Source organism: Malurus melanocephalus, unplaced genomic scaffold (assembly GCF_030028575.1).
Source record: "Malurus melanocephalus ecotype Western Australia unplaced genomic scaffold, MMel_1.1 scaffold_404, whole genome shotgun sequence".
Lineage (NCBI taxonomy): Eukaryota > Metazoa > Chordata > Aves > Passeriformes > Maluridae > Malurus > Malurus melanocephalus.
Genome location: NW_026623636.1, coordinates 110,007 through 134,138, shown reverse-complemented (window position 1 = coordinate 134,138; position 24,132 = coordinate 110,007). Strand labels below are relative to the sequence as shown.

General features: G+C 41.3%; 1 protein-coding gene across 1 annotated transcript in view; it reads right to left on the bottom strand.

The window, feature by feature from the left end:
- Positions 1 to 24,132, bottom strand: part of LOC130581355 (transcription factor COE1) — a 91,822-nt gene that overhangs the window by 41,363 nt on the left and 26,327 nt on the right. The window contains exons 3-4 of the mRNA XM_057379411.1: positions 20,966 to 21,096; positions 13,305 to 13,431 (exon numbers count right to left, since the gene is read on the bottom strand). Of these exons, the coding sequence (XP_057235394.1) occupies positions 13,305 to 13,431; positions 20,966 to 21,096 (258 nt within the window). The remainder of the gene's footprint in view (positions 1 to 13,304; positions 13,432 to 20,965; positions 21,097 to 24,132) is intronic.

The following is a 24,132-nucleotide window of genomic DNA, read 5'->3' as shown; positions in this document are numbered from 1 at the left end:
TGAAATGTTGCCCTCTTACAGGAGGGCACAATTTCTTTACCTCACACAATTTCTTCATAATTACTTCTCTTTTTTTCATGTAGGTAAATCTTATCTGTGCTCATTATAAAACTCTCGCCACTAAATTATTTATGCCAAACAATCAAGTGTGGTACCTTTGCAGATGTCAGCAGATAAACAGAAATGCAATGTTGCATGATGGAGTTTAATGCTGTGGAAATGTCGGGGCGCTTATTTTAAAATTCCACCGACCTTTGCTGTCCTTTTTTCAACTTTTGCTTATTGCCACAGCGAGAAATCACTGCGGCGAGATGGGGAATTTTTACAGGAGGATCCTGAAAGTCAATATTTAAGGGAAGCACGTTTCCTCAATGACACCATTTCTGATTAGGTGCTATCAAGACACAGCACAGAGGCACCATTTGTACAGACCATGGGAAATGTGTATCCAGCAAAGAGCAAAACAAGCAAAACCAAACCAYGGGGCTGCCTGAAGAGGAGCACAATGTCCGTGTGTTGTTCCAGGGGGCTGCGGTGCCATTAGGATATTACAGGTTTGTGGTGATTTGGGGGGTTCCTCTCATTCCCTGCCAGCAGCCCAGGCTCTGTGGGACCTGTGTAACAAGGCAATAGTGTCTGGGAAATAATGAGCAGGGGAATGCAGTGCTGTTCTTTCATCGCAGTGTTAGGTGCGATGTTGCACACTAAAGCACCGGATCAATACTTCCAGCAGCAACCCGTTCAATACACCTGAATTATTGCTTCATTTTTCTTCTTATTATAGATGAGTTGTGTTATTATTTTCCCCAAATCGATATTTTACAACCTTTTTTATCCGTTTCTCCATAAATTTTGTGATTACTTTAAACTGGGAATTCCGGTACACTAAATAAGATGCAGTATCTGAGAGGYAGTGAATGTACCAACACGATTTTTTACTCCAGACGCTGCTTAAAGGCAGATCCTAATCAATAGCTAAGTAGGAAAATTTTTACGTAAGAAAGTTGGAAGCAGCACCACGCTTACAAAATGAAAATCCAGGTTCCTAGAAAATACCAGCTGCAAAAGCAGACTATTTTAGAAAYAGGGGGAAGGAGAGGCCTGATGGGCACTTTGCGTGGGAAATTTAATTCCAAACAAATATGCTTTTTACTTCCCCTCAGCTAAAGGGCGACCATAATTCACTGAAATTGTTTCTTACAAAGCAGATAATCCTGTGCACCTTAGAGTGATTTAATTAGCTTCCGTAGCTGTCTCCTGCTAAGTGTTTAAAGCATCTGCAAATCAAATCATGTTAACTCATCTGCTGCACCACTTTCTTTGTTCTGTGCATAGGACCTTCCTAATAGCATTAATAGAAGCATGAGTTTCCCTGGAGAGGGGAGTAGCAAAGTGAGTTAATTACATAGTTATTGTAAAATTGTGTACATTATTCCACAAAACACGCTGGGCAAGTACTGAGTGGCTACACAGAAAATAACGACAATTTGGGGTGATCCCAAAGCCCAAAATGGTAMAATTTGAAAGGAAAATGCAGGTTCCCATCGAAGCTGGAGGAATTCTGCCAAATTSCTGCACGCAGTCTGCCTGGCCTGGCTGCTCATGGACTGCAGTGCAGGATCCTGGCTCTTCCCTACTCTTCAGCTGCAATTTCTATCCTCACATTTATTGCAGGATTACAAGATCGAGCAGTAGGAGGTACAGTAATCTCCATTCCATGTTTTATATCACTTTAAAAATTTTAAAAGGAAAAAAAAAAACGGGATTTTCTGCTATAAATTATATTGATTTCTGCTCATATCCATTTGGTCTAATTAGGCATGACATGAGAGACACTCAAGGAGCAAGTCCATCAGTTTCTTTGGATCTGGGCATCAGTACTACAGTGGGGCAAATAATTCACAACAAACTATTCCCAGTAACTCTCCAAAAAGATGCTTTCCTCCAATTATTCTGTTAAAGTATCTGTAAAATAGCTTTTCTGACTGACCTTATCCTTATAGGTAGATAATTACAGAGCGCATTGTTACAAATTTTAATTTAAATTCTCCATTTACAGCATATGTTCAGCAAGAGCATCACCTCACCTGTGTCTTTTCTGGGTTTGAGCCATATATTTAACAACAAACAGTGAGTTTTCCATCCTTTTGTCCAGGCAAAGACAKAAACACTATGGAAAATTCACTTTCCATAGCACACTCTGAGTTTTTTCTCAGAAGGGATTGTTTCAGCAAACTCCCTCATTCAAACGTTCACAGGGAGCAAAACACTACAGGGAAACTGAAGGAAATTCATTGCCAAAAAACAAATGAATATTCATGGTCCACAGAAATACCCTTATTTCCCAGCTCTAATCAGCATGAACATCTGTGAAAAAAAGTCTAATGGGGGAAATTGGAGAGGGGAGGGGGTCATTTCCATCCTTTCCCTTAGGCCCCAATTTAAAGGAGGTTCATTTGTCTTTTTAACAGAACTTGCAAGCAATGCAAGGATGAACAGTTTTGGTGAAGGAAGGACGTGCAGGCTGGCCTTGTCTTTGGGAAATTGAACTAAATTCTTCATCCTAGAACAAAAGATACCTGGTGCAGGTTCTTGTTCCTGTCTCTGACTAGCCAGACCTGTGCACTGCSCAGAGATCCAGATTATTAATAATTATTATCAATAACAGCCCCCAAGCTGACAAATACCCAGGGAAAATCCAATCTCAGGYATGTCTCACTCTCATCCTTTTAAATAAATGACATGCACAGTTCAATACAAGATTTAAGGGAATGAAAAATACCTCAAAATTAAAAACCTGTAGAAAAAAATATATTGTTTTTCAGTATGATGGCCACTTAAGGCCTGTTTTTTGGAACAGGATTGTGATGACTATTTCTAGTAGCTGTGCACAACATGCATGCAAACTTTAGGGAGAATCCTTTTTGGAGTGGTAAAAATAGTCAGAGATCTACATTTGGAAAAAATATTTCCCTAGCAGAAGTGACCTTTCAACATGAATTCATGGTTACTTCTGGCAGCAAACTCTTGCCTTTCATTTTCACAAATATAAGCTTGCTGCTGGAACTGCCTGAGCACACAAACTACAAGTTTTTTATTTGATGAGTTGTAATCGTCTATGGAAAGTATCCCAGTGAARGCTGGGAATTGGGTATAAGTTACCAGAAAAAAAGCAAAACACAAGAAAAAGGGGACAATGAGTACACGTATTTCAGAAAGTACCAGGCACTGCAGTATTTGGGGTAAYAGTTTACTTTCCTACACAGCAGCTGGCACTGAGGGTGAAATGCTTCTCTCCCAGCTTATTGGAGCACTTTCACAGCCCATGTGCAGGCAGAGGACAGAGAGAAGTTTCCTGATGATTCCCCTACATTATAAATTACATTTAAGAGACCAGGGGATATTACTGCCAGACCTCCAAAGGGTTCACTACATTTTTATAAAGTGTACAAGGGCCTCACCATGTTGAAAAGGGATAAAACCCACCCTGAAGATGCTGCAGGTACTAAATAGGGGCATCAAATTTCACAAACATTTATGGGGATCCCAGTTTTGCTCTGTAACTTTTTACAGATTTAAAAGGGGGAGTTTGGCACCAATTTCTGTTTTAACAAACATGTATTTTTGCTAGATGGCTGTTACATCTTAAATGCCATGTGCATTTTCTGTCCCATGGGGTCTTAAAAAAATACCATATTGAGTTGCTTGTGTGGGGTTTCTCTCTGTGTTTTTTTGGTTGGGTTGTTTTAGACTTGTGCATGTGTGTGATTTGGATGGTTTTTATTAACTCTCTGTCTGCTGGGGTGTGGGTTTTCCTCTTTTTAACCACCACTGCTGACACCTGGTGCTATCCAACAGCAGTTTGGGTTCACAACTCCTCAAGCAAAGAGCTTAAACCACAATTTATGGCAACAGGAAAAAGAACAAAAGTCATGTTTGGGAAGGAAGGGAGAGGACAGAAGTCGAAGAAGACACTGAGAGCTGAAATAACATTAGGTGTGGCCATGCAAATACCTTAGGGAAACTGCAAGACTGCAGCTCTTCAAGGGGACCTATCCAAATCCAGGCCCTTTATTGTAACCCAGAGGGGATGGCTCACACTCATCTCCCCAAAGTGGAGGTGATGATTTCCCTGGTCCTTGGCAGTCTAAGTTTGGTGTGGAATGAAAGAAGCACATGCAGAATAGCTGCAAAAGCACAGCCTAATTTACATCGTGCTAACATATTGGTGTYCTAATATATCAAATAACTTCTGTCCTACCTTGAGGAATAAAACATCTGCATACGCTTGGCTTGGCGGAATTAAGCCATGATGGTTTTATACTTCTTAATTAACTGCTCACAACAGGCCAGGGCCAAGATCTAATGGCAAAACTCCTTTCAGTGAAGGTTACACAGTTCTATACAGACCTCAAGCAATTCGGCTTGAGATTTTTTTTTAAATTAAAAAAAGAAAAAGCAGCAGTTTTAACATCACAATGTTCTCCCTTAGCAACAGCAGCAGCTGGGCGATGACAGTGACCCGCCAGGAGGTCCTAGGGAAGCTTGTTGAGATTGCTGAAACTTTAGCTCAGATTGAATCTTCAAGAAAATTCTGCTTTCTCTAAGACATTAGTCAGCCATTATCAGGGAATAAATGTGACCCACTGCCACAAGTCTCACATCATTTAAAACACCGTGGTTTTTTACGATTCCTCTCCGAGCTGGCTCCTGCAGTGTCACCAATACAGCAACTCTGCAGCCTACAGGGCACATCTGCACTGCAAAGCTTCATACAAAACTCTGAAAATAACTAAATAAATATGGATGGACACTCTACCCTGTGCCAGGAGGCAGCTCTGTGAAGTTTTGGGTCAACCTGAGAAGCTGCCAGGATTGAGCCTCATCACAGTGTGATTAAACTGTTCCCAGCATCTCTATCCAGCCACCAGGGCAGACCACATCACTTACGCACTTGATATCTTCATAACTAAGCAGAAGAGTCTGTGTGAGTTCTTGCAAGATAGCAGAAAAGTACAAAGAACTTCACAMCCCGTGCAATAAATTGCTCTTGCATCCACTGAGATAAAAGGCTACAAGTACAAGATTTTCCTTTTATCTATATATTAACAAAAAAAGCCCRAATCTGTAGACATGGGCTATATTGAGACACATCTCTGCAGTCACTGCTGTCAGAAGCTCTAAGCAGGCTAGATAAGCACTACTGGCTGTACAGGGGTGCTGGTACAAGCACAAGGAATGAGGCTGCCCAAGCCCTGCCTCTGGGGAATGAGGCTGCACATCCCAGAGCTGGGCACTTTTGAAACAAAATGCCTCAGCAAAACGAGCCCTCACTAACAAGCACCTCAAAGGATTGAGCACGTCTTAAGGAGACTGTTTGGCAGGCAGTGCTGTGTGGGAACATGACTCTGGCAGCTGTGCCCTAAATTCAGGTCCTGAGCCTCTCCAGAGCCAGCGTGCCATGGGCACCACTGAGAGCCCACCATTCTTCAACCCCACACAGGAAATCCTGCTCACCATCCCAGCAGGAATCYAAACATGCTGCACCCCACCAGAAGGGCAGGAAGGATGAGTTACACAYTCCCAGGAGGAAGCCAGAATTCCCAGACTATTAAACATGTCAGTGTCAACAAGTAGCAGGGGATTTGCTTTTGGGACCAGCAAAGAGACGGCGCCGTGTCCCTCTTAAGGCACAGGATCTCAATGCAGTGAGGTGATCAGAACAGCATCTGCTGCCCCTTTCCTGTGCTGTTTGTATAACCTGGATGCCCACACAATAAGAAACAAGGCACTGAAGCCCCCTGTAGAAACAAAGTACAATGCAGACTTTTTAGAAATTCATCTCAGCTCCCTGTTTTATTGGCCTTTTTTTTTTCCTAAAGAGGGAATAATATCTCATCAACTGACATGAGCTAAAAGAAGAATAAAAAAAAGATTAACAATTTCAGTCTGGAATAAGAGTTTTGAAGCAATGGTATGAAAATTTAAAGGTATCGGGGTGGGGATAAAGAAAAGAATTTACAAGGCTTATTTTGTGAATCCAGAGGGTTAATTTATCATGGAGTCTGGAACTTGAAAAGCAAAAAATGGTTTATTGGCTCTGAAGGTCAGATAACAATGTTATATCATATTCAATGGGTTAAGGTTCCAAGGGTCTACCGGGTTGCATGACAATTGCAGGAATCCTTATAAAGTCTATTTTATACCTTTATTGTTAATAGCTTTCTAATCCTTAACCACAAATTTATAGTTTAGAAATGGCAACACATCTTRAAGATTAAAGGTATGTGACAAACAGTTCATGTCCTTTAATAATCAAATCACATAGTTTAGATTGGGGGCTTATCAGGCTTTTTCCTACTCCATGGTTTCATAGGTAGAAAATACTTTATATCCCTATTACATGAATGATGAATGGGACCATTGGTTATGGGCTGTTATTTGCTTGGCTGTAGTCAATATGTTTTCTTTGGACAGGGACTTCAGTGATTTATTTCCCTTTTGGCCTTATCACTTATTAACTCAGGGCAGACAGAAACAGCCAAGGTTGTGAATAAGGACTAGTGCCCATTTAGACTCCTAATATTGGAGAAAATATTCTTTTTAATGATCCMGCTACCCTTTGCTGCGTAGACTCTGATTGCACTTCCCTCTAACTAGAAAATAAAGGTCATATTTCTTGGAAAGTGTATACATAAAATATGCAAAATAATATGTTTCCTTCACAGCCAGCTTTATTCTGAYGGTGGCTGTAATTGCTTTCATTTTGAAGCTGTCCTACAGGTACCCTGCACACTTTTAGTGATGGTTTCTTGCACTGTGTTATGGTGCTACTAGTGTTTAAGAAATGCCAAAAARGTGAGGGTTCTGTGTTCCTATTAGCAAAGAATGGGATTTTCCAGTTTACCTCCATCAGTTTACCTCACTGTCTGGTAACACTGCTTTCCCTGCAAGCAATTAAGATTCCTCCAGCTTCATTTCCTGACTTTTTGCAAAGCAAACCAACAACCCTAATATTGCCAATATTCCAYCCTGATAACTGTCCACACTTCACAGGGCTTGTCCTTACAACCTTCAAAACAAATACATTGATAACAACATTAAACCCCCCAGACCACCACCAAAATTTCATCTAGAAAATCTTGTTCCAAAACAAGTGCAGCCATTTTTTCCCCCTAAAAGTTTCCAGGCAGGGCAGGTGACTGACTCAGTTAATGGACTGGAACACACAAAGGGCCACGTTCAAGCTTAAACTCAAACAGAGATTTCCTGAGAGCAACTTTTCTTCTCAAGGGCAGGTAAYACCCAGCTCACATCACTGATGTGGGGGCTTGGAGGGAGAGATTCACCAATCCCACCCTTGTTTTCCCACCAGTGTTTTCCCTGCAGTGTTATGGACCCAGCAGTGGTGCCATGAGTGACTCTGGCAAACTCCTGTGGCAGCAGGATTGTTAAAAGAATTTTTTTGCTTGTTTCCAGGGTTATTAATTAAATTTCCCAGTTRGAGTTTACATTGACAAAGTTTTGATTTCATTCATCCTCAGCTGATTGTGCTCTAGAGTGAGGATTTACCATCTCTCCTCCACAGAAACTCCCTGAGATCACATTTTCTAAAATGTGGAGCATCCAAAGCACTGGGCTCTCCTGCTTTTAACAGACAGCTCTTATTTTAAACTTYATATATTTCTTTGTATTGAAGGATTTTGTTCTGTTCTTCTGCAGCACCCTGTGACTATTTAACTTCAAGACATTTGATACTTTTTATTCTGCCACYGCTATTAATATTTACTAGTGAAAGGCAGATAAAAACTGCTGTTAAAAACAAATGGCATTCATTTGCTAGCTACCAAATCTCATAGCTGGTCACTCTTCTGGAGAAGTGATGTGCTCTATATTTCATTTCAGCTTAATGATCTTCATATCTCTGAGGGTGAAGAATTTTATAAACACATCAGGATAAAACCTGAGACAGCATCAGAGATGCTGGATTTTTTTCTTTTATTTTTATTGTTCTGTTGATGGTGGCCTTCTCTCCTGATTTATACTAATCAGTTATTTAAGTGCTCATGATTTAATAATAAACACACATGAAGGAGGCATTGTAAAACTAATGAGGTTGTGGATTACAGATTTTGAGAATAACTGCCACCAGCTTTTAGCATTTCTCAGGAATGAACAGCCACACAGCCACRGCCAAGGTTAGCTGGTGTGAGGGTCAAACTCCAGTCTGCAGGGATCAAGAAAGGCTCCAGCAGGGCTACAGGAACCTCTTGACAGCCAGCCTGTCTCTTATCACCACTTCTTTTTCCTTCCCTTTTTCCCCCTTTTCTAATTTTTTTTCTAAGTCTACAAACACCAGAACTCTCCATTCTGAAAACTGATTGTTTAATTGTTTATGTATCTTTTGAACTTAGCATAGTTACTGGTGCCTTCTTGAAAAGAGAAAAATTTCCCAGCAAAGGAAATCACTGCAGTTTACCAGGTTGGAAACTCAAAGGGCATAAGATCAGTTTTAAAGTGGTTCCAATTCTGACTCCAGATCTCTGACTCCAACCTCTGCTCCAGGACCATGGACTGAAGTTTTAGATGGTAACGGGCAGTTTTTGATCTCATACTCTTGAAATTATTAGACTTTAAAAAAAATGAGAAGAGAACGATTCTCAGAAGACAACTACTCCTGTACATCTGTAAATTAAATAATCTAAAATTAAAAAWGTGAAAATTAAGTWACCTACAACAGACTTYTAGAAATGTKACCCAAAYMATCTGTGATCTGCAAGGCCCTTTCTGTTTGTACACAGACTCATTTGTTTTCAGAAGATTTTTCCACGAGGCTATTTCTTATTTGTGGCAAACAGGGGAGYGAAAAGTTGCCTGAGAAGCCCTATGACATTTCAGAGACAGACGCAGTTTCCCAGAAATTCTGTGAATATCCTGACCTTCACAGCACCAGGGTTTCCACATCTSTCCACACACAGTGGCCCAGCAGTGTGACACAAACACTGGGCAGTCCTGGCAGTGTCCCCCTGCCCTCCTCAGCCTTTGTCACAGTTATCCTGGAGGATCAGAGCTCAGCTCTGGGTTATTCCCACTGCCCTGTGTGCCTACACCCCCMCTCCATCCAGCCATTCCCATTAGCAGCACTTGTAGAGGCTCATCCCATCCCACAGCTTGTAAAAAACCCAAAATGGCCCGTGGGGGACTTCCCTGCTCCTCTTGGTGCCCTCTCAGCACACAAAGGGTTCAGCCCACAGCCTCCCTGCAAACCTCATGCAAATTAAAATGTCCCTAATTCCAACCTGTATCCAACCATGTAACCAAAGGAAGGAACAGGATTTGGGGTACTGCTCAACCAAGAACCTGAATTAACCTGTGTTGCTCACATAACCTCAGTGACAAAGCCCTGTACATCTGGCCCCTATGAAGTCCTTTGCTCCACTTTGGGAACAAAAGCACAAAATCTTCAACTGAGCAGGTGGTAGAAGACACAGCATAATGCATTTTTATGGGCCCTCCATATGTCCTTTCCAATATGCAGTGAGATAAACCCTCATCTCACTTACAGTCGTGCAGTCCCACTCAAATCTTGCAGTTTAGTACCACTGCAAAAGTCACTTGTGAAATTCACGTTGTGCATGGTGCACCCCTTTTTTTAAATTAAAAAAAACTAAAATAAAATCTCAAAGACCTGTCTAAGTATTACAAATTTGTGCCAATTCTCATCTCTTATTTAATTCAACCAYGTATGCCCTGAGTCACCTTGCCAARGTGGATTTGGACCCATGGATTTGGATCTCTAGTCTCTTGCTTTATCTCAGTTTCTCCAGTCCTAAAACAATGGTAGTGACCCATACCTGACTCCAAAGTTGTGGCACAAAGCTTAATTCACTCAGTGCTCTCCAATGCCAGAAGAGACTTAGAGATGAAGGGTGCCACAGCATGTTTGGGTATTTCTGAGCACAATATAGACTTTTCATTCTATTCTAAAATGAAGACACATTCAAGGTGTGTTCAGACCTCTGTATTTCTAATAACATTCTTGCAGGAACGTCAAAGCTTAAAATCTAAGAATTGCTGTCTAAGTGCATGCTAATGGCCCGCTCTGCAGATGGAAAATAAAAAACTTATGTTTTYGTGTAAGCACAGGGTTGTCAGTGGTTTATTTCTTTCAGAAATTCTCACAAAAGCCAGGATTTCTCTGTATATATGTGACCTTGATTCCTAGATGGCACATGGACTACTTAGAGATCATGTTACTAAGTTATKTGCAGTTAAAGAGGAAAAAAAGGCTAAAATTAATGGGTCACTGGGTATTTTCTTCTGAGAACTTAACTACTTAACAGTAAGAAAAAAACAGTTTACAGCCAGGTGGCTTGAGGGGATATTTTGTTGAACACTGATTAAAAATAATTTCTTCTAAATGAGACCTGACCACAAAATGGGACCATTAACGAGCAGGGACATTCTCACCAGAAAGGAAACTACGCTTGATCAACTCCTGCACCGCCCCACAAACCCCAGGTCTTGGTCTCTCTCTCACACACACACTCTCTTTTGCTTTTTCCCCCCTCCTTTTTCTGCTCTCCCCTTTCCTTGTTCTTAATAGCAGGGTAAATAAGCAGCAAGTGATGCTGAAATGTTTTCGGCCAAAAACAGAGGCCAAACTCCTCTGAGAAAACATTTGGCCTCTGTGGTTTTGTAATATGTTCCAGAACACTGAGTTCACTGAAGAACATTGTGAAAAACTCCCATCGGCTGCAGTGATGCTGGGGAATGTTACTGTATCCCAACTTCCAATTGGTCCATTTCCTGCAGGCCTTGTTAAAAAAAAAAAAAAAAAAAAAGGAGGAAAAAAAAAAAAATAGTGCTATGTGGGAGTTAAAACAAGTTCTCATGGGAAAAATGAATGGCAAGAAATTCTAGCTTTAAAAGAAACAGCTAATCTGCTAGTTTGATTGTTCTTCAAAACTTACAATGAACCAATAATCCTAATTAAAACCACTTGGCCTAGTTCTCTAAAGCATCATAGCTTTTTCTATGCTTCGTTTGTACACACCATAGACTATTAGTTTTTTTCTAGTGCTCACTAACAAAGTGCTGACTTTGTTGGGATGGCTGAGCTAATTTCGTGAACTCAGTGTGAAACCTTAGCTAAACAAAATTGTGGTAATTTTCCTTAATTTGTAAAAGTGATTGGAGTGCAAACAAAATTTTCCTCTTGGGTCAATCCTATAATTTTCAATTAACTAAAACTAATCGGCAGGCGTGTACTGAACCTGCATTTTGTTTAAAGGGCTGGAAGGCACTTCTGAAGGTCAGGATGCATTAATTGTTTTKATTTTAGTTTCATTTAGTCCTTTTTAAAAAGCTACATTTAAGTTCAGGATGGCTCTAAAAGGAAAATGCAAATCGTGTGAGGTAGGATTTCAGTCACAACGGCTTTTCTGTATCTATTGTAACTCTGTAAGTAACTGCAGAAAAGAATTGCCCATGGCCTGGATCACCTTTGATTTTATMATTTTTATCATTATTGTTTAGTATTTCATAACTTCATTTCTTGAATGAGAAATACTATGTTTTAAGCACAAACCTGAAAATGTATGTATGGAAACACTCTCCCTACTGGGACACTTTAGTTCCACATTCAGGATCTGCTTCTGGGCACACAAGCTAAACTGCTGCCCTGCTTTTACTGGAAAAACTAATTAATGATGATCTGAAAAGCAGCCCCAAAATGGGCCCAAGCCATTCTTACATTTAAAGAAGTCATCAAAATGTCTTTGCAAAGTTAAGGAGAGCAGGCTTTCCCCTTTTTTTTAACTTCCATGTGTACACCTGACTTTTCCCCAGCCCTGGGGACAGATACCCCAGCAGGGTGACAACAAGCAGGACAGCAGAGTGCAAGAGAGGAGGGAAAGGATTCGTGGTCAAACAGTCCAGAGCTCTGGCCAACCTTCCTGTGTTTGTTCACACCACCAATTTGCACCAGCCATCAAATTGATCCTTTACTTCTTCTTTTGTGCCAACACATTTAAACTCTAAATTTTTTTTTTTGATACACTGTGTTGTTGCCTAATATATGGATTTCCCCACTGCTGAAATCATAACACTCACAAATAAACACACAGAGCCTCCACAAGTGCCCGCTGCTCAGCCATTAGGGCAACATGTGAACATTTTAGGAGCCAGTTTGAAGAAACCCAGTGCATAATCCCAACTGGGGGAGAGGGTATTTGAAAAAGACAGCAAAGCTTCTTTGCTGGCACCTTTGTTCAACTTGCCTAGTGTTAACGAAATTCAAATGAGAGCTTTCCTGCCCAGCTGGAGCACAGAATTCTCTCCTCTGCCTCAAGTCCCTGTGTGCACATTGACAGCTGGAGCAATGTATGTGCCCCTTGCAATTCAGAATGCCTTAGTCACAAGTATTCATGACATATCTCAAAGTTTCAGGGCCATTTGAGGATGGGAAAATGAACTGCACTGGGTTGTGCTGAACCACAACTCAGGCAAACAGTTCCAGCATAGTCCTGCCTGCAAATGTGAACAAAGAGCTTTAAAAGCACATCCAAAGCAGGGCAAAGCTGTTAATTCCTGGAGCACGCACACCTTCTGAGGAACGACACATATAATTTTAAAAAAGTTAGGCTGATACTTGATTTCTTTCCCAGGCCATTCTTAGAACATAACTATAATGAGAGTGGTTTGACACTGACAGCACCTGCAATGTCCCAGAGTGGTTTTGTGTATGTTGAGGCCAAATCACTCAACTGAGTGGTCTCCAGGGTGGGAGGGCCCCCAAAGAACACTGCAAGGGGCTGTGTCTGCAGCACTGGCTGGGCTGAGAGCTGCCTGAGCTCCCTGCAAGTCAGAGAGCAGTGAGTTATGGTGAGGATGCTGCTGTTTGAACACCTGCAACACTTGCTGGACAACGAGAGATGGAGATATTCAGCAGGATCCTCCTCAAGGCAGGTTTGTGTGTCTGGCTCCMTGTGCTTGCACTCTTCCCCTGTTTGTTTAAGTACTGGAGTATCTGTTTCCCTCCTTCCTCTCGCTCCCGGGTAAAGAGATGTCCCACTGAGAGGACAAACACACAAACTAAAATCCCACACTGRTGAGTTTTCAGATTCACCCTTACAATGACCAGTTCTGACTCAACCTCAAACTGGTGCCTTCAATGACATCCTCAGCCGAAATGATGCAACACAGCACAGCTTTCAATGACAAAAGCAGAAGCCTTAACAAGTATGATGTATTGCCTGCCCTATYTCTCCACCTTGTATCTAACACCACRAAAGCATCCATACCTGTGTAAATGAATCTTCCAGGCGTTCCCTTGCAAAACTGCTTTGACTTGTAGGACAATGTGACTTCTACAACCCCYGGGATGTGTCGGGGAGGCGTCTGTACACGGATGGCATGTGGAGTAATCAGCTAGRGAAAACACAGAGAAGGGAGAAAAAAGAGAAAAAAAAAGCACTGTTAGATCCTGAACACTTCTTTAATAACACTTTCAGATCACAGTAAACAAGCTTTGAAACATGTAATTAACCTGTCAGTGTTTGAATACAATCTTGATGTAACCCACACAAAAGCCAGTGACTATAATATTTACAAGCATTCCCGTAACAACATTATTCCTGTTTTCATACATGGCAGGCACTTGCTTCCCAGTACAAGCATCAGCCCTGGTTTAATGCAATAACTCCACATAACAGCATCAGGATGCCCATGTTTGCTCAGATGAATTCTGGGGTCATGTCAGTGTCCAACAAATCTGATTCATAAATGGCACACAATTTACAGGTGTGAACACGACACAGAACAAGCCCAGGATTTTAAATACTCCAGTCCCCAGCTGATATCTGTACACTGGAAAAGCACCCTGTGCTGCTGTGTTTATTTTCTTTTCATTTTGGGGACGTGTAACTGATTTATTTCTGTAAGAAATGCAAAGYTTGGCTTCTAAAGCTTGCCAGATCTTTCCTTGAATATTATCAGAGCACTTAAAAAAGATGTAGCAAATAAAACCATCCAACCATCACTCCTAGTCTGTCTTCACTGCAGTGACTGACACATGTCTGAGAGASCTTCTTCAGGTGTGGATTTACAAAGAAATATGTAGATAACTTTCTTTCTGTCTGGGGATTCTGATCCTCTTGGCACAAAGTTTTGAGCAGGTCAGTGTTGCAGCTTCCAGGCTCTAGACTATTTTTGCTCTTTCAGGATTCTGAACTGGATTTAGAATGTGGTCCCTGAAATTATCAGCAGAGTCATCTAGGAATTCAGTAATTCATAGCAGATTATCTCAAATCCCTGCKGCTCTCAGAAACTACAACATCATCCTCCCCATCACCAAAATGTCCTCTTCTCACTCATTGAGCTCCCTCAGAAAAAAATAGTAAAAAGAGGTCCTTAGGACAGGTGACACGACTGTGTTCAGCAACCAAGATATAACTCTGGCACACAAATAATCCCTCTGTGCCTGTGGCACATTAACACACCCTTAGAGAGGCAAACAAAACCAAGACCATAACCTGGCTTGACAGTGAGCAAAGCACGAGCACCCCAAGCAGTCAACTGCTCCATGCTCTTGGTTGAATCATGTCCTGGATTAAGGAATAAATTTCAATAGGTTTATTTTTTTAATAAAAAGCTAATTTTATTYTTATTTTTACTAGGAACCAAATGTTTCAGCATTGTAGTAAGGCCCTACCAAAAAACCCAGACATTTATCCAGTTCTTTGTTTAGGGCACGGGACTAAAAAAGAGCACAGAAGGAGAGTAATATCTGTCTGAGAGCCATCTGTGCTACAGAGGGAAATGGCACACACAGTAGGGAGCTCTCCATATTTAAAATAAGAAAATTAATATTAAATCAAGTTGAACGTTAAAACCAAAACTACCAGCATCAAATGCTCCAGAAGTYATTCAGATCCACAGAAGTCAGAAGCCACATGTCATTTTAGAAATTATCATGTAGGGGTTGATGGGTTCTTGTTTGTTAGCTCCAAAACATGTTTTCAGGCTCTGTTTTGAAATCATGTGGTTTAGTAACTTACTTACTTTTGAAAGAAATCTGCCTTTTTTTTTTTTCTAAATTGTTCACTGTATCAAACTTYCAAGGAATGCTTTTACTTAAACTGAGTTGTCTTACAGTTGAGCTGACCAAAGAAGTCCAGGCCAATTGTCTCCACKCCCTCAAGAGCCAGCAGAGGCAGAAGGCAGTGCCAGAATTGATTTCTAGTGCTTCAGACACCTCTCACATTGGGATGAGCCACTCTCTGGAAGCTTCTACCTTTCCCCAGTGAATCACGACAAATTTAGGCTATTTGCTCAGCTGTATGCAGCCAAACATAACTGAGATAAATCCCATCCTCGAGTGGTTCTGGTTAACTGGGTGAACTGGCAAGACGAGAAAAATTTTACGATATTTTTAGGGAAAAGATATTTGTTAAAACAGCCAAGGATTTTAGTASTAAAGGTTAGCACGCTCATCTTACTACATCAGCCTTGCATCCCTCAGCCCCATTCTGGCACGAGCTGTACAGGCAGCTTCTGGTTGCATCTYTGAGTTTCCCAGCATTAACTGGCCTGTCACCACTTTAATGTTCTTTAAACATAATTTGTGGCATTTTCCAATACTCATCTTCCCTGGTTCCCAAGAAATGTCTGACCTATTTATGGTCCATTGTTACAGAGAGCTGGGGAGAGTTAAGCAAGTTTCCTGGTTTGTTCTCCACAAACAGTTTGGTTTTCCTTTGTGCTCTGAAGTAAATAAGTTTAACTGTGTTTAAAACCACAAATATACAATAATGTCGCCCACACATTCCCAAAGGGTGAACATTATGTCTGAAGTCCTATGGTTWAGGACTTTCAGGATGTATTTTATTCCTCTCTTCCCTACAACTAAAGCTTGGGAGGTATACCAGGAGAATACATGTGCCTTTTCCTTTTGCTTTGTCCCTGTCACATCTGTCATTGACCACTGGCAGGGATCCAGTGCTGAGCCAGGGACCTTTGTTCTGGGTTGGTTTCCTGCACAGAGAGGGACTGGCCAGCTTGGTGACACACCAGGAATTCCCTGGATTGCTGTCCTATCAGGAGATTGTCTTCAAGGGACAAACAACATTCCCTTGCACATGGAAACCTGCTCTCTGAAAGCCACCTGTGGTCTCAATTCTGGTTCCACAGCACTGCCAGGATCTGTTATGGACTGGGGCCAGCTCTCCAAATTGTCCTGACTCTGTTTTGCAATCCAAGTGACTCAATTGGTGCTGCACATCTCTGGGCACTCCAAGCCCACCAAGAGCAAAAGCAGATCTGTGCCTGACCTTGATAACTCCAGGATTATGGGATGCTTTCCTGATGTTGGGAACCCACTCCTCCACCTTTTCTCCTTTCACACTGACACAGCCTGTTCCTTCTTCAAGGCACAGTCTGCCTCATATTTACATGCAAAGCATCTGGAAGAGGTGAGCTGTTACCATCCAGGGATATTAAAAGTAGGAACAGCACTTCTGGATGCCTCTGGACTTCTGGAGCACCAAACATTTGGAGACTGGTGGAGTGTTTTGGGGAAGCATCACAACATGTACTGTTGTTCCTAGGCCTCTGTCCTTGCCCTTTGACAAACACAAAATGCTGAGTTAGATGAGCTCCCTGTGTGACCCAGCTGGGCCAGTTGTGTGTTCACACCTCAGCTGGGAACTCTTGGTGGATGAACAGACATCAGAACAACCATAGCAATTACATGCCAGGGACCAGGAATTCCTAAATATGAGTTAAGACACTTTCTGAATACATTTTTTTAAATGGAAATATTGGGCAAGGCATTAACCTGTGATTTGGACATGAACCCACCAGCCCAAATCTGAGATCCAACTTTGCCCTCCATTCCAGCATTTAGCAAAATAAGAAATGGAGCTGGGCATAAAATTAGTAACTGGACCTTTCTCCCAAGGGATTTTTTAGTAAATTGGCCTGATACTTAGCAACTGCACCCGCTGTTTGGTATAAATTCTGACAGGTCAGCTGGGACATGCAGTGGGCTGCACTAAAACCTGAGTTAGGGATCTTCAGAATGGTGGGTGGGGCATGGCCTTCAAAATCCAAGACACATTTGGGCTGAGTGTGTACAACAAGCTTCTTTCTGTGGTTTGCTAATATATTCTAGACATTCTTGTGTGATACAGCATCATTTCACACTCTTCAGAATGCCAGGTTACTTTCTTTTTTTTTTTTTTTAAAGTGACATTTTATAAGGAGATGTCATTAATCTGAGTCACTAGTTTATTTTTGCATGCTTGAGCTCTGGTTTGTGGTTAGGGAAATGGTGACAATCAGTCATAAATTTGACTTTGACTCTGTGAAGAGGACCATCAGGACAGGAATGAAGAAAAATCCCACCAACTGAAGGTAATGACAGCTTTCAGTGAGAACAGAACCCTTAAGGTACCTATATTTTGAAAAAMGACCAATGACTTTGCATGCCTCAATTCTGGGCATCCAGATGCTCCTTAATAAGCCCTGGYTTGCAAAAAGAGGGTGCCTACTCATTTTTTTTAAATGAGTCAGAGCTCCAAAATAAGCACTCAAAAACATAGAGTTCCAAAATCAATAGCAAACATAAAAAGTAAAATAAAAAAAAAACGTGTCACAGAATTTGTTTCAGCAGCAGGAAAAAAATAAAAACCCAACCAAAAAAACAACAAACCACCAAACCAAAAAATCATCCTCTGTTTTTGTGCTGTACAAAGGTGAAAAAAAAAAGATGTTTCAGTGCCTCATCTTTTCTTAATATAAAAGAAAAAAAAGTTGTTTCCAGCTGACTCTGTACAGCTGGAGGAATGTTCTTGGCAGGAAAATGTTTGAAGAAATAGTTCATTTTAAGCAAATATTGTGGAATATTTATAAGAAATTAATTTTGCCTTCACAATCGTGGMTTTGCCCTGAAACTCGACTCTCAAATCTCAGACCTCAACAGGAGAGAGAAATCACAGAAGGTTCTAATCAGCAACCCTGACTGGGAGCATTTGTGACAACACAGGGACCCAGAACCTGGGTAAAATCCCCCAAAAAACAGCTGTGTGTGTGTGTGCTGCCCAAACGGGCAGGCAGAGCCTGTCTGGCACTCAGAATGTTTGCTGGGAGTTGTCTGAGCACATCCAGCATGTGCACACGATAGCCCAGCGCTGTTTGTTTGTCGGTTACGAAAGTCCCTCGGAAAAAAAAGGGCATTAGATGGCTCATTCTGCTGCATTCTAAAAATACCRAGGGCTTTTAAAGTCATTTTTATAAAGGAATATGGGAGGTAAGGATTAATTGARCCTACTGGCTTGGGGTATCTGCATTTCTGCACAAAATTAATGTGACAAATTAAGTTTTTATTTAGTTCTCCCTGGCTGAGAAAGGTTGCAATTATGTTAGAGTGTTTACAGCTAAAATATATGTTTAAATAATAAATATGTGTTTCAGAAACCATTTTAAACCTCCTTTTTTTAACACAGTCAACTCCATTTCAAGCATATAAATATTTCAATTACAAAACTTGAATACATGTAAAATAAATTAAAAATATATTATTTACATTTCAAATTATTTATAACACATGCTGCTTGACAGCAACAAATTCACTCTTAAAATGAACTATTCTTTTTTTTTTAACTTTCCTTCTGAACTGGGGTAGGATTTATATTTTAAATATCCATGCAGCTCAGGTATTTACATGGATTTTGCTATAATAAAATCTGAGTAATATAGGACCTTTACGATAATTATCTTCACAGCACCTCTCCAAAGAAGGTGACTAATCTTATTACTGTTTTAGAGAAAGGGAATTGAACTTTAAGCAGATTATATGATTTGCCCAAGATCCCATGCAAAGTCCTTAGCAAAATGATGCTTAATTTCAGTATTAGACTTCATCCCCCAAACCACCTGCAATTAGAACTGAAAGTGAAGGTAGAAAAATCCACGTGAAAATTCTCTGCAAGAGTCACTCATTTTCTTTAGTCTCTACCAATCTGGTTTTGTTTGGAATTTTCTGCAGCCCARTTAAAATTATGTTTTCTTTGGACCCACGAAACAACAGGATGAACTTTAAAATTCTTCCAGRATTCAATGACAACATAATCTGGCCAAGTTTGCTCAAGACTGGGCCTTGCTGGCAACTCAGGATGAGCCTGCTCCAGTTTTAAAATGGACTGAAATTCAGAGGACTGACAGTTCAATTTTATACTCTATTAAAATAAAACAAAAATATTCGTCTTGGGTACTGCAAATGCTCTAGACATTTTTAGAAATGGGAAGGCAAATGAAAGAACTTATTTTGTGCTTCATAGGTGGCTTGTATGTGTAATTTGAATTATTTATAGATCACTATTATTTAGGGATCACTCAGACAGCTCATGCATTTCTGCACTTGTTTACCATGTTTGCTTCTTTTAGAAAGAATGTTCTTTTCTCCTATGTGATTTTTGACTGCTCTCATAGGTTATGAATTGAGAAGCAATTCTGTCAGGCAGAGACAGTGAAAGAGTTTTCCTCAATGCCAGCTCGCAGCCCATTGCAGCAGTCTGGCTTTGGTCTGGACCCYCTCTGACATTATTAATTTCATGACAAGGCCTTGCAACCATCAGCAACAATGTTTTGACCACCACTCGGTTTCCTGAGACAACAGAATTGACAATTAATGGCTTTCACTAATAAATAGAATCAAGATTTATAATGAAAGATCCAATTCTGCAGCACCAAAATCAGAGCACTTTCCWCCCAGCCCCTTCACCTTTCCCTGTTAAACGTCTGCAGCCATAATGGCTTCAATACTAACACACAAAATGCTTACACTGGGCCCAGGGGGCACTTTCATGATCACATAAGGGCTTCAGAATAGGGCTCATTTACCATCTCTCCTTTTCGGGAATGCCCTTTCATCCACACTCGTCCTCAAGTGGAAGGATGAGAGAGAGAGAGAGAACAGTGACGCTCGTGAAGGACATTAGAGAATACTCTYCACATGGAAAAAATGCTGCCATATGTGCAAAGGAATCAGTAGGGGGAATGTGCTGGATATAAATTAAGCTATAGTGTTGATTTAGTATTTACAGGATATAAGGTAAAGCACCAGAAGATCCTCTCTCCACTGGGAAGCGTTGCACAACTATTTCAGGGAGGCTGGCGGTGTTTTTAGTATTAAAATAATGAAAATGACAACTTCTTATTAAACCCCCAAAATGCTTTTGGAAAGCCCTAAGTTCAAAATGTAAACCTTTCCTTGGAGCTGCCTCCCTGTGCCAGCAGGGAACCCTGCCACAGCCTCTACAGTGGCCATTTGGTTTTTGGGGAATATCAGACTCCATGATTAATAATGTGCTGGGAAAAGACAGGATTTAAGGAGCTGGGAGGAACAACAACAGGAAAAAAAATGGAAAAGAAACAAGGAAAGGGTTCCTGTGAACCAGAGGGGCCCTTGCCAGGTGTGGGGAGTCCACTGTGGGTATAACACAGTGCTTTTGGGTGCTGTGATGAAAATGATACTGACACCAAGYATCCACTTCAGAATATGCTGTTCAGAGGTGCTGAATTTCTGCAATCTCCACCTCACTGAGCTGCAGCTCCCAGCAGCCAGTTTCCCTGGAAAGCAGGATCACCTAAACRTTTGTTTCCTGTGGGCCCTTAGCTATTGTAGTGCTAAATGCAGAATTATTCACTCAGGCATTTATCCTCCCCTTCCCCTGGAATAAAACCCACTGAGCGAAATTCTGGGTCAGCCAGAGGAGATGCAAATCCCCCTGGCTGKAATGGATTCCTGCCACAGGTAAATTGGACTAATTATTTTCATAAAACTGAGTGAGGCGAGGACTCGGGTCTCAACATTTGTTGCTGATTTAGCATGTGGCACAGAGAAAGGACAGGCTGGCTACAAGAAGACAAAGCTATTAGACATTAGYGTTCAGACAACACCTACCTCACTCCAAACCAGCATGGTGCCGAATATGACCTGTAACCCATCAAAGAAATTGTCTCCTATGATGATGACAGTGGCACCTCCTGTAGTCCATCCTTCACTTGGACTGATGGCTTTGATACATGGTGTAGCTGCTTTTCAACACACATGAAAAAGAGAAGTATTCTGCTGTTAGAACTGGATTTTAATGATAGAAGACGTGAGAAAAATAAAATAAAAGGAGCTTTCATTTCCCCCCTTACTAGCACAAAGATTTCAGCAATCACGTTATTTCTAGTACATATGCATGACCTCAAACTCTATCTTTGGAAGCATTATTTTTTCTAAATTAATTTCTGTTTAGCTTTATTATCTGCATTGAAGAAATAATTTTTTTAATCCTACATTAACAAAAAAATCACAGCATGAAGGGCAGGGACCAATTGGAAATCAGGACACATGCCATTTTTTATTGTATATTAAATGTGCAAGACCTGAGTTAATAAAACAATCTCCAGTAAGTTTGCTTTATTATCCATCAGAACCCAAACTCACCAAGGAAACTCCCATAAATATTATGGAAAATGCTGGCAAAATAAAAAAAGGGTGTAACCCTCAGCATTTCTTTCACTGTTCTTCAGTCGGATCCAGGTTGTTCAATATTAAACCATCCTGCCCTGATTAATGTTTTGGCTACTACCAAAAAAAAACCAACACCCCAAAACCCAAACCCACATGCAGTCATTCCAACTACAGGACAAACAAGATATGGGTGCAGGACATTCTGCCAAATTCATGGAGCCTCACAGCCACTTTCTTGGCATGGTATCTACTCAGAGTCTCTGAGAGTATGTTGAAAAGTCAAGTGCTGCTCAAATCTTGGCCTAAGAGCTTCTGGTTTAAGACTATGTCAGCAGAAGCAGCTCAAATCTTGGTGGGCAGGGGCAGTGTAAACATTCACACAATGATTCTCCTCCTCTGCAGCACTAGGGTACCTCAGAATTTAACTGTGCTGCAGCAACAGAAATGACATTACTGTAAAAATAAGCTGAATTAGGCAAAATGGGGAGCTTTCTGCTGTGTAGTCTCAGCGTAATCACAACAGTTTATGATAAGAAGAAACTTCACCCAAAATGCCACCAACTTTTCCTGCTGATACAGCATGAGATGAGAATATGGCATGAGATAACATTAGTTAACATTTTAAGTAAAGAAGGTACTACAGCAACTTCACTACTCATTGAAAACACGTTCAAGGAGCAGCATAACTCCACCAGCCAACCTCAATGTTGGAAAGAATGATTCTTTCCARAGGGAAGAGGCTGCACTGCAAACTCAGGAAAGGCTTCCACTSCCCGCTTTCAGGGCTGCTGGCATTTGGCTGTGAGTTGCTCCTTGATGGAAAGGCTGATTGAGCTGGTAATTTGGTTTGTAACTTYGAGCATTTGATGATGTACTCAAGGAAGAGCGCTCAGGCGCTTCGTCAGGTAAGGATTTACTAAGAAAACAGRGATATTAGAGCCACCCATGCATTAGCACCATCCAGGATAAAACCCTTGCCCTCATAAGTTACTCAATGTGGCAGTGTAGTGAGTTACTTAATGAGGCACAGGCCCTGTCCTAAATTCCACTAATTGTAAAGACAGAAAATTAATTCATTCACAGAAACCTCATTCAAAATGCTCCAGACACGAAATGCTAAAGACACCCTTTGCATCTTTATGCTGGTTYAGTGCAGTTCTGGTTGGTTGGAGMTRATTGCAAGGGCCGGTGTGGTGCTGGGAAGCTCCATCCCCCCAGTCCCTGGGCAGGGTGGGTGAGTGGGAGCTGGGAAGCAGGAGGGAGCTGGAAAGGGAGAGGCTGAGTACCCCTCAGCAGGGTTTCTGTGTGCACTGCCCCAGACTCACAGCGCTGCTGGTGGCAAGCACGGATGGGAGCAAACAGACCCCAGCCCTACCTACAAAAGGTTGCGAGTGTCCAGCACAAACTTTTCCACTACTTAAGCTGACGGGGATGCCAGCTCCAGGGAAAAACACAAACAGGCAGCAAAAAAAAAATCATTACCCTACTCCAAACTTGGCAGAGCACAGCCATTAAGTTTTACATGAGCTAACAAAAGAAACATCCTGACATTACCGTCACGAAAACGTAGAGCGGCACAGAAGTAACTTCAATGTGTTTAATTTGGATTTGAGTTACTTGTATAAAACTGAGCACAAAAACCACTGCGATGTCCAAAACAAATGCTTTCCCTTCAGCCAAGCTCACAGCAACAGATTTACAGTGAAAGCAGCTTTTCAAAATGCCATCTAGCCCTTTCACAGAATCAAACATTTTCATAAATAAAAATTAAAATCACTTCCAAATTACACCCTTTCCTGCATTCCCAGTTGATTGTGGACACAAACCCCCTACAATAAAACCCAGAGATAATCAGTTTCCCATGTGTCAGAGAATAAGCTACTTTTCTTAAAGACTACAAGCAACATTTTTTTCCTAAATACCAGTGAATAAAAACTATTTGAGGCCATAAGCCATTAACAGAAAACATATGCAGGCTTTGCTGAAAGGGCTGTCAAGCTCTGGAAGAGGCTGCCCAGGGAAGTGGTTGAGTCACCAYCCCTGGAGGTATTTAAAAGCCATGTAGATGTGGCACTTGGGGACAYRGTTTAGTGGTGGGCTTGGCAGTGCTGGGTTTACAGTTGGACTCGATYTTAGAGGTTTTTTCCAACATAAATGATTCTGCAATTGAAAATTATAGATTTGAGTAATCTTTAAAATGAATGCAAGATAGTGTTGTGCAGTTACAGGACCCCATGAGGAAGCTCTTGCTGTTTATCTTGGGATGTTCTCTGCAGTCCCCACGTTGCACTCAGAGGTTCAAAGTGCTGCCCTGTCAGTGCTGCCTCATGTATTTGATTCTGATATTTTATATGTGCATTTGCTTCATGTCAAGCATGTGCCAAGTCCCATCCAGGGCAGCCAGGGCTTTGCACTGAACTGGGGCTGGGAGTTCTTCACTGGGATACGCTCTCCTGCAAAGTCACTGGGACCAACTGCACATGTCATTTGACTGAAATGTGTAGAAATTGTGCTGAATCAGTGCCTCATCAAAACTGCTGGCAACAGCCAGGATGTCTCCTCTGAGGAGAACAAGTCAGGGCTTGGTGATTTCATAAGCAGGGCAG